General features: G+C 39.4%; 1 protein-coding gene across 1 annotated transcript; it reads right to left on the bottom strand.

The window, feature by feature from the left end:
• Window positions 1-6,226: 6,226 nt before the first annotated feature.
• On the bottom strand, window positions 6,227-8,653 carry LOC143527743 (protein kinase C delta type-like). Its single transcript, XM_077023022.1, has 9 exons — window positions 8,483-8,653; window positions 8,315-8,445; window positions 7,897-8,070; window positions 7,568-7,659; window positions 7,389-7,451; window positions 7,142-7,280; window positions 6,848-7,036; window positions 6,544-6,672; window positions 6,227-6,378 (listed from the first exon to the last, which is right to left on the bottom strand). Exons 1-9 carry the CDS (start codon window positions 8,595-8,597, stop codon window positions 6,229-6,231), a joined length of 1,182 nt encoding a protein of 393 aa, XP_076879137.1. The 5' UTR covers window positions 8,598-8,653; the 3' UTR covers window positions 6,227-6,228.
• Window positions 8,654-9,827: the final 1,174 nt, after the last annotated feature.

Below are 9,827 nucleotides of genomic sequence, written 5' to 3'. Positions count from 1 at the left end.
AGCTTTGCTTATGGCCTATACTTTTAGGGATATAGCTAAACACATATGTTACAACCATTTCTGAACTCGATATGCCCAATTGTTGTCCACATTTAAATGAAAACATTTTGGATAAATATTTTGGATGAATGTTTTAATTACATTAAATTCTGTTCATATTCTCTTATCTCTGTCCAGTCACAGAGTTCAAATTAAATATTTAACAATGAGTCAAATGATGCAACAAATATGTAAGCTGTTGCAAAAAATAATAAATAAATACAGTACAATAAGTGCAGAACATGTACAAGTGCAAAACTCAAATGGAATTTAAATCGGACTTTTCTGCAAATAAAGAATGTTCATTAAATATTATTTTAATTAATCAATCAATCATCAGTTATTTATATAGCACCTTACACAACCAAAGTTGATCAAAGCGCTGTACACAATGGAATCAAAAATAAACTAGTATGGTCTTTTTTATAAACGTTTTTATAAACTAGTATGGTGATTTAGTCCGTGTGCAGTTGGCAATGATACCATTTGCACATAATTAGATGTTGAAAGCCATCCTAAATAAGTGTGTTTTAAGTTTGGCTTTAAATATTGGTAGATCAGTGATGGAACGTGGAACAGTAGGCAAGGCATTCCACAATTTAGGACCTGCTACTGCGAAAGATCTATCACCCCACTGCTTACACCTAGACCGTGGAACCTCCAGTAGATATTGTCCACCTGAACGAAGATCTCTGCCAGGCTGATGTAACTTTATAACGTCACCTATGTAGGGAGTCCATGGACTGCACAGAAAACAAACAGGATTTTAAACTGAATTCTAAATTTTACTGGGAGCCAGTGAAGAGAGTAAAGAACAGGAGTAATGTGATCGTGCTTGCGAGTATTAGAAGAAACCAGGCAGCTGCATTCTGAACCAGTTGCAGGCGATGAAATTTATAAGATTAGTCTATTTTGATTAATTTTCACTGATACACTTTACTGTCTCTTAATATAAAATATTAGTCAAAATTATACTGCTGGATTACAACTAAAAAAGTCTGTTTCTTAGCATTTGATTTTCAAATCAAGGCAATTTTAAAACTGTCCACTAGACGGCGCAATGGTGTAACCAGTGTCCTAAAAAAGTTCAATATTGAAGGTACAAAAATAAATTAAAATATCCTGTGGATTAGGAAACTGGAAGACACCACAGAAACATCCTGGCACAATAAATATGTACATATCTTCATACTACATTTGGTAAAATACTACCACTTGATGTGATGTTAATAGATATTTAAATAGATGTGACATATTCTAAAACTACATACAGTCATATTTTGCAACAGCTATTTCAGTTTAATATATCTAATAACTGATGGACACAGTAATATTTCAGGATTTAAATGAGGTTTATCGTACTAACAGAAAATGTGCAATATGCATTAAAACAAAATTTGACAGGTGCAAAAGTACGGGCACCTCAACAGAAAAGTGACATTAATATTTAGTAGATCCTCCTTTTGCAAAAATAACAGCCTCTAGTCGCTTCCTGTAGGTGTTAATGAGTTCCTGGATCCTGGATAAAGGTATTTTTGACCATTCCTCTTTACAAAACAATTCCAGTTCAGTCAAGTTTGATGGTCGCCGAGCATGGACAGCCCGCTTCAAATCATCCCACAGATGTTCAATGATCTTCAGGTCTGGGACTGGGATGGCCATTCCAGAACATTGTAATTGTTCCTCTGCATGAATGCCTGAGTAGATTTGGAGCGGTGTTTTGGATCATTGTCTTGCTGAAATATCCATCCCCGGCGTAACTTCAACTTGGTCACTGATTCTTGAACATTATTCTCAAGAATCTGCTGATACTGAGTGGAATCCATGCGACCCTCAACTTTAACAAGATTCCCGGTGCTGGCATTGGCCACACAGCCCCAAAGCATGATGGAACCTCCACCACATTTTACAGTGGGTAGCAAGTGTTTTTCTTGGAATGCTGTTTTTTTGCCACCATGCATAATACCTTTTTGTATGACCAAACAACTCAATCTTTGTTTCATCAGTCCACAGGACCTTCTTCCAAAATGAAACTGGCTTGTACAAATGTGCTTTTGCATACCTCAGGCGACTCTGTTTGTGGCGTGCTTCCAGAAACGGCTTCTTTCGCATCACTCTCCCATACAGCTTCTCCTTGTGCAAAGTGCGCTGTATTGTTGACCGACGCACAGTGACACCATCTGCAGGAAGATGATGCTGCAGCTCTTTGGAGGTGGTCTGTGAAATGGTCTTCCATTTCCTTACTATGTTCCTCACAGTGGAAACTGACAGGTTAAATCTCTGAGACAACTTTTTGTATCATTCCCCTGAACAACTATGTTGAACAATCTTTGTTTTCAGATCATTTTGAGAGTTGTTTTGAGAAGCCCATCATGATCTCCTATTCAGAGGAGATTCAAATAGGAGAACAACTTGCAAGTGGCCATCTTAAATACCTTTTCTCATGACTGGATACACCTGGCTATGAAGTTCAAAGCTCAATGAGGTGCTTCAATAAGTCAGTAAAAAGTAGTTAGCAGTATACAAATCAAGAAAATGATAAGGGTACCCATACTTTTGTACCTGTCAAATTTTGTTTTAATGCATATTGCACATTTTTTGTTAGTACAATAAACCTCATTTCAATCCTGAAATATTACTGTGTCCATCAGTTATTAGATATATGAAACTGAAATAGCTGTTGCAAAAACCCAAATTTTGATTACAACAAACGATTAAGATGAATAGGGATGTCCAAACTTTTTCATATGACTGCACCTACAAATGTTTCCCATAAAGCAGCATATGAGCATGTATCTCTAAATATGAGAATACAACAAAAAGCAGTGTATTATATAAACCATTTGATCATATGCTCGTGTTTAATTGGCAAGTAGTAAAAATAGCTTAAATGCACCAATACTCACACAGTGCACATATATACCACACATAAAGCCAAGAGAGCCAAATATATATCTTTCCACTATACACCATACACATATACAGTATAAGACAAAACACTTATTTAAATGTTAACCTGTGCAAATATGCATGGTTAATATACATGTCACATAGGGCCACGCCCCCCTCTCTAGCTGTCACTCCGGTACTGTTCAATGTGCCTGTGTTCTCCTCGTCTGTTTATCCCGCCCTGTTTCTATGCTTTCCCTCTGTCTGTCACACCCCTGTCGGTGTTCTCTCCTGCTGTCAGTCCTGTCCATGTCTTCTGTGTAACCTTGTTTAGATCCATTCCCCAGTTAGTCCAGTCCATGTCTTCTGTTGTTCACCTTGTCTTGTCTTTCCCTCCTTCCTTGCTTTCAGCTCAGGTGTTTCTAGTTGGTCTTGATGTGTTTGGTACTTGTACTCCCTGTGTTTCAGTCCCTCTTTGGAAGTCATTGTGGTGGTAATCCTGGGGGGTATTCCAGAAAGCGGGGTTAACAAACTCTAAACTTAACCCTGAACTCTGAGTTGTCTTACCCCGATCTGACATACTCAGAGTTTTCGGTTCCAAAACGGCTGATCGGAGTTAAAGTAATCAGGGTCGCTCAACTCTGAGTAGGTTGACCCAGACAGAAGCGCGTTCACGCGTAACTATAAAAGGCATTCTTAATGGAACGCAGATAAATAGGATTTATCATGGACTTAAACGCGAAAATCAGCCGAGCATCGTATTTCACACTACTGTAGCTTAGGAGTATTAATGACTGCGTATGCAGAATATTTAGATATTATTAAACGTAAATGTAATACTGCGGTAGCTGCTAGAGAAAGGCAGTCAGCATGTCAAAGAATTGCCAACAGAGTTAATGCGTGAGTGAAAAAGATATTTTTATATTTAGCAGAAGGGTGCGATTATATTATTATTTTCTCCACCTTTATAATACTGTATTGAGTTTTTAAATATTTTTTAATTGAACACTTACTGATTCCAGGTCTAATCTGAGTGGTGTGAAACACACATGGCATCAGATAAAAATGAAGTATAAGAATATAGTACAAAGTGGTATGGCTGTATATAAGTATATCTTATTCTTAAAATATATTCTAAAATATATTTATTTACAAGAAAAATGAAATAATGAAACATAACAGTGAATGTGACTGTAATGTATATTAAAAGGTTACAGGGTGGATGGTGGGGTGGGGTGGGTGGTGGTGCATGATTTAATGTGGAAAGCAGTGATTGCAGATGGAGTCTCTGACAACTCCACCATCTCTGTTGTCACCCACATGCATGTAAGGTTCCTCATCTGTGGGCATGTCAAAGATGGTAGGCTGTCGCTCTTCCTGGATGGTTGCAATGTTGTGTAATACCACATATGCCATTATTATGTGGCACACCCTATCAGGGGTTACTCTGAGCCCCTTCAGGCACTGGAACCTGGCCTCGAGGATTCCTAGGGTCATTTAAATTCTTGCCCTGGTTTTGCTGTGGGCCTGATTGTAGCGGGACTGTGGTCCAGGTGCAGGATCTGAATAGGGAGTCATAAGGTAGGCCTATAGGACAGGCAGGGATACCCTCTGTCTCCATGAAGGAGGCCGTCATAGTGTTCTATAATCACACTAGGGTTTGCAATGATTTAACTATTACACTGCATTACACTGATTTAACTACACTGATTTAACACCAAAGGGCTGGTGGACTGGTCTCTGGACTGGTGGCAAATCTGAGATATAGTCAGGGGGAGGTAAGTCTATATATGTCCAGTTTGAGGGAAAGTGGCTGGTGGCAATAGCTACATTAGTTTTGTTACCATTAAAGATAAGTACATTATTCATTAAGTATTATAAAGGTTAGTACCTGTACATTAATGCTATGGATGGATTTTCTGTTTATGTAATCGCCTTCATGTTCTAATGGTGCTGGAATAGGTAGCATATGTAGGTTCCATCAATGCAGCCAACCACTCTAGGAAATCCTTAAAATGTAAATGGTATTAAGTTTGTTATATACTGCTTCTCCTTTGCTTAATTTCTTTATTGTCCGTGTGAATTAAAGACAAACCAACGATGCTGTGGAATTCCTCTTTGATGTCCATAACTGGCTTAAGCCCAGGAAACACCACAAAACTGGGCACTAGTCAATTTAATGCCAGACATAGTTTTTGGACAGACCGACATACAGTAGCTTTGCTGACAGATCCCGCATCTTTTATCTACACTATAAAAAAAAATTCCACTAGCAAAAAACGAAGAGCGATGTATAACAATCTGGAGAGAATTTAGGGCTGATCCGCGATGTGTAATATTTGAAATGTGACGCTTAATAATTTTATTGATGTAAGTATTGGATTGTGCTGAAAAACGATAACGTTCATTAAAAAATAATCCGAAAATGATAGTAGGCCTATGTCTATTCGGGGTTTTATAAGGCGTTCCCGACGAAGAACTCAGCGAATAAACTGAGTTTCAATATCCACATGATCTTCGAGGAAAGGACACGTCATGATGACTTGTTTGTAACTCTGGGTCAGGTCCAAGTTAACCTGCCAGCGAGCAGGTTAGCTTCAGAGCATAAGTTGCTATAGTAACTGACTCCGGTTCTCTCTAAGCTCGGTTTCTGGAATGGAAAACCTCGAGTTTCCGTGAACTCTGAGTTAACTTACCCGGGTTTTCTCGCTTAACCCGCTTCTTGGAACACCCCCCTGGTTGTGTGTTTATCTGCCTTGTTCTGAGTTCTTGTATTTGTTTTATCCTCTGTCTTTTGTTGTTCGAGTTATCCGGTCTGGTTGTTAGTTCTTGATTTGTGATAGCCTCGTTACCCTCGTATCCTTTATGTTAGCACTCCAGCTATAAAACCCTGCTCTCCTCAGCATTTGTGTCTGCTTCTTAGCTCTCAGTCATTACAATACATTTTAAAATGCATTGTATTTATTTCCTTTCTAAGCTTTTTGCCTTGTGGCATTCATTGACACAATCAATGAGGGATTATCTAATGTTTTTGAATTACAATAATGAATGGTTACTGGAACAAAAAATCTACATGGATTTGGCAAGGGTGTTTCAAATATTGCCTAAAATGGAATACATAACCTGGAGGAGCAGTTATGGCCAGTTGACACCTCTGTGAATCACCCCTGATATTGGGTGTAGTCTAAAATCCATGCCCAAAATACAGGTTTTATTTTGAGAAGGGAGAGTCAGTGACACATAAAAATACTGGCTGTAAAATTTAATCATTCATTTACACAACAATCAGCAGGTTGTCCATCACTGCAGGAGATGCTCCATGCGCAGGTTGATAAATGAGAAGCCAGCAAAGGCACCCTGGTCGGTTAGGCCAAACACACCTTTCTCACACATGGACAGGCGGTCATTTAAAAATTCCTGCTCGCAGTCGCTAGAGTCATTGGATGATTTCTGTGGTTGGAGGAGAATGGAAGCAAATCACATGATGAACAGAGGCTGCATTTCAGTATCTGTATTTTTGCAATTTGCTCTATGAGCATACAGTATGAAAAGTAAAAAAAAAAAAAAAAAACAGAAATGAGAGATGACTGTAAGAAATGGAAAGAAAGCTCATACCACTTTTGGCACGTAAGGGGGTTTGATTTCTCTCCTCTCCAGATCAGCCCAGTTAATGATCTCAAAGAATGAGTGACCTCTGATATTCCCCACAACACCCAGTCTATGAGAAGGGTCTCGCTCAAACAGCTTTGTTCATGGAAGAAAACCAAAAGCAAGAATATTATTCATAATAGAAATATCTCAGTGTGTCTCCTTTCTAAGTGCATAATAGCAGAACTCTATTCATGTCTTGGTTGTGAAGTATTATTAGTATTATTACTATTATTAATGTGTCATCAGGTGTGGTTTTGTGCATGCTTACTCGCTCTAGCAGGTCTCTGGTATCCAGTGTTATACTGTCAGGGAATTCAGGTGTGTCCGTAAGGATGGACTCATAAAGATCATCTACCTCATCACCATTGAATGGAGGCTGACCAATCACCATCCCATACAGGAGCACACCAAATGACCACCAGTCCACAGAAAAAGTATACTGCTGACCCAGAATGATCTACACAGACACACACACATTCACATTCAGGGCATACTGAGTTACATTGACATTGCTACAGGTGAGAAACATTCAATGTCAAATTAATTTGATGCCATCTCATACCTCAGGGGCCATGTAGTATGGTGTCCCACAGATGGATGTGGCACGATTGTCACCAAAAATATTCTCCTTACACAGTCCAAAATCCGCTATCTTTATGTGACCATCTCTGTCTAGCATGACATTTTCCAACTTGAGATCTCTAATGCAGGAGAGAATTACAAAAATGTGGCAAAAATGTGGTTTAGTAGACAAGAACAGTAAAGGTGAAAGTACAGAATGTCAATTTAGCTTTGTTTGTGTGTGTAACCTGTGGATGACGCCTTTTCCATGGAGGAACTGCAGTCCACACACAATTTCAGCTGCATAAAATCTGGAAGGAAGAAACAAACCAGGAGCCATCAGACCGCACTATAATTACACATACCTACGTTTATATTTATATAAGGCATACAAAAAACATCATTGTGTGTGTGTGTGTTGCCTCACGTGGCTCTGTAGAGGTCAAAGGATCCTTCCTCCTGTATGTGGAAGTTCAGGTCACCTCCAGTCAGGTACTCCATTACGAAGTACAAGTATTCCTAACATGCAGACAATGCCATAAACCACTTTGGTATGAGTACAAGCAGAATTACTGACTCAACAATCATTTAAATACCACAGTGATTCCATGAAGTATAAGTTACAGTAAACAGTTGTGACAATGCCTGGTGTGGTTAATTACTGCCTACACAAAAGTGTCCTGCTGGACATCCCATTACTATTGACTGAGAGGTGGAGGAACTGTATAATATAACCTTTCATTTGTTCTTTACTACCTTGGTCTGAAAAGAGGAGTAAAGGTGCGTTAGGAAGGGACAGTCCCAGGCCAGCGCCAGCACCCGCTTCTCCACCATGGTGGACTCTACATCCTCATCCATCAGCACCACGTCTTTCCTCAAGGCTTTCAAGGCAAACCACTCCTCACTGCTCTTAAGTTCTGCCAGAAAAACCTGAGCAGGGACCAAGGGAGAGAAATAGACAAACAGACCAGAGTGAAAGAAAACACACACACACACACACACACACACATCCATGAAATATGAAGATTTGATGGAATAGTGTTTGTTTGGTCTATTCTTGTGGAGATAGTATTTAATAATAGAAGGGCAAAAGGACAGACATGTAAAAATGATAAGACACAGAGTCAGTGCGTGTGTGGAGGACGCGGGAGCAGCGTGACGGGGAAGACTCTACCTTGCCAAAGGCTCCCTTGCCCAGTACACTGTGGAAGGTGAAGTGCTCCGCAGTGATGAGTGTCTGGTGGCTGATCCGGGACAGGGGGCGAGGACTCGAACCCTCACACAGACCACCATATGGAGACACGTCTACAGAGATATACAGTACATTTTTACACATCCAGACTCACCTGGCTGACTTGGGTGAGTGCCTCAGCCAGTAGTTTCTGGCTGATGCTACACAGATTAGCCACTTTAGATTGGCACTTGTGATGAACATTCATGCCACAGTCCGAGGACATTTTGACAATCAGAAACACAAAGACATACACATATTCTAACCCAACCCATGCACGTAATCTCTCGCTCACCCTCACACTTTCATCTCCAAGAAGAAACATTTGAAGTGAAGCTTAAATCAAATATATTAATAGTTGTAAGTTCAAGTGCATATAGTTATTTTTTTGTAATAATTTTTTTCCATCATTGGGTGAATTACAAAGGCAGCCCTGCTCTTCCCTACAGAGATACATGTGACACCATATGCCCTGTGGCAGGAGACGCCAGAAGTAATGCAAAGCGTAAGCTCAGAGGGGATAGAGCTTTTTCCATTGCTGCTCCTAGATCAGCATTTCTCAAAGTGAGAAGCCCCACTAGTGGGGCGCATGGGTATTGCAGGTGGGGCGCAAGCAATTGGAAGAAATGAACCTTTTTAAGTTCTGAACCGTTTTAATGCCTGTTCGTCTTGCATAAGCCCCGGATGTTTAAAATGTCTGCGGAACAGTGTGAACCAGGGCTAGATTCGGCCCTTTAATGAATTTGTACCGGTCCAATTACATTCGCCACCCCCCCATTTGTATTTTATTACCATTTTGTTTGGGTTATATGGGACAGGTGGGGCATGGAATAAACAACCTACCAACCTACCACTGCATGTTAGACAAGCCCCTTCACTGCCCATTTTTAAAACAAGTCTTAAAACTCACTTTAATTCATTGGCTTTAAACACAGCATGAGACTTTGTATATTTTTAGTTTTTACTGCTTTAGTTTAATTCTTTGATTTGATTCCTTTTACCGCTTTAGTTAATATTTTTTATCCATTTGTTGTAATTTTTTGTTTTATTTCTAATGTTCTATTCTTATGTACAGCACTTTGTTTCGGCTGCCGTTCTTAAAGTGCTCTATAAATAAAGTTGAGTTGAGTTATATGAAAATAACTATTGAACATGTTGATATCAGCAAATTACAATATGTTAACTTGAGATTCACCTAGAGATGGGTTGTAGGAGACCTCAATCTGATCAAGGACAACGGGGAGGTCCTCCTCCCAGTCCTCATCCAGAACGCTGTTATTCAAAGGTACTACTGCAAAAATGATTTTTTCAAGAAGCCATAATTAAATATTACATGAAAGTAACAGGTGAATGTTTTTCATCTGAATTGTGTTAATGTGTGCTTGTCTGATATGAATAGCTATTGAACACGTTGATGTCAGCAAATTATGAAATATGTTATCAAATTGATATTCTG

The sequence above is a fragment of the Brachyhypopomus gauderio genome, chromosome 1 (genome assembly GCF_052324685.1).
Source record: "Brachyhypopomus gauderio isolate BG-103 chromosome 1, BGAUD_0.2, whole genome shotgun sequence".
NCBI classification, from domain to species: Eukaryota; Metazoa; Chordata; class Actinopteri; order Gymnotiformes; family Hypopomidae; genus Brachyhypopomus; species Brachyhypopomus gauderio.
Note: the sequence above shows the minus strand (reverse complement) of the source record. Positions and strands in the feature narration are given on the sequence as shown.

Coding starts and splice junctions, on each gene's coding strand:
- LOC143527743 (XM_077023022.1), bottom strand. CDS start 8,597: ATGTCCTCGGACTGTGGCATGAATGTTCATCACAAGTGCCAATCTAAA. Junction 7,660..7,896: donor ACTCCTCTTTTCAGACCAAG/GTAGTAAAGAAC, acceptor TCTGCATGTTAG/GAATACTTGTACTTCGTAAT. Junction 6,379..6,543: donor CCCCTTACGTGCCAAAAGTG/GTATGAGCTTTC, acceptor CTCCAACCACAG/AAATCATCCAATGACTCTAG.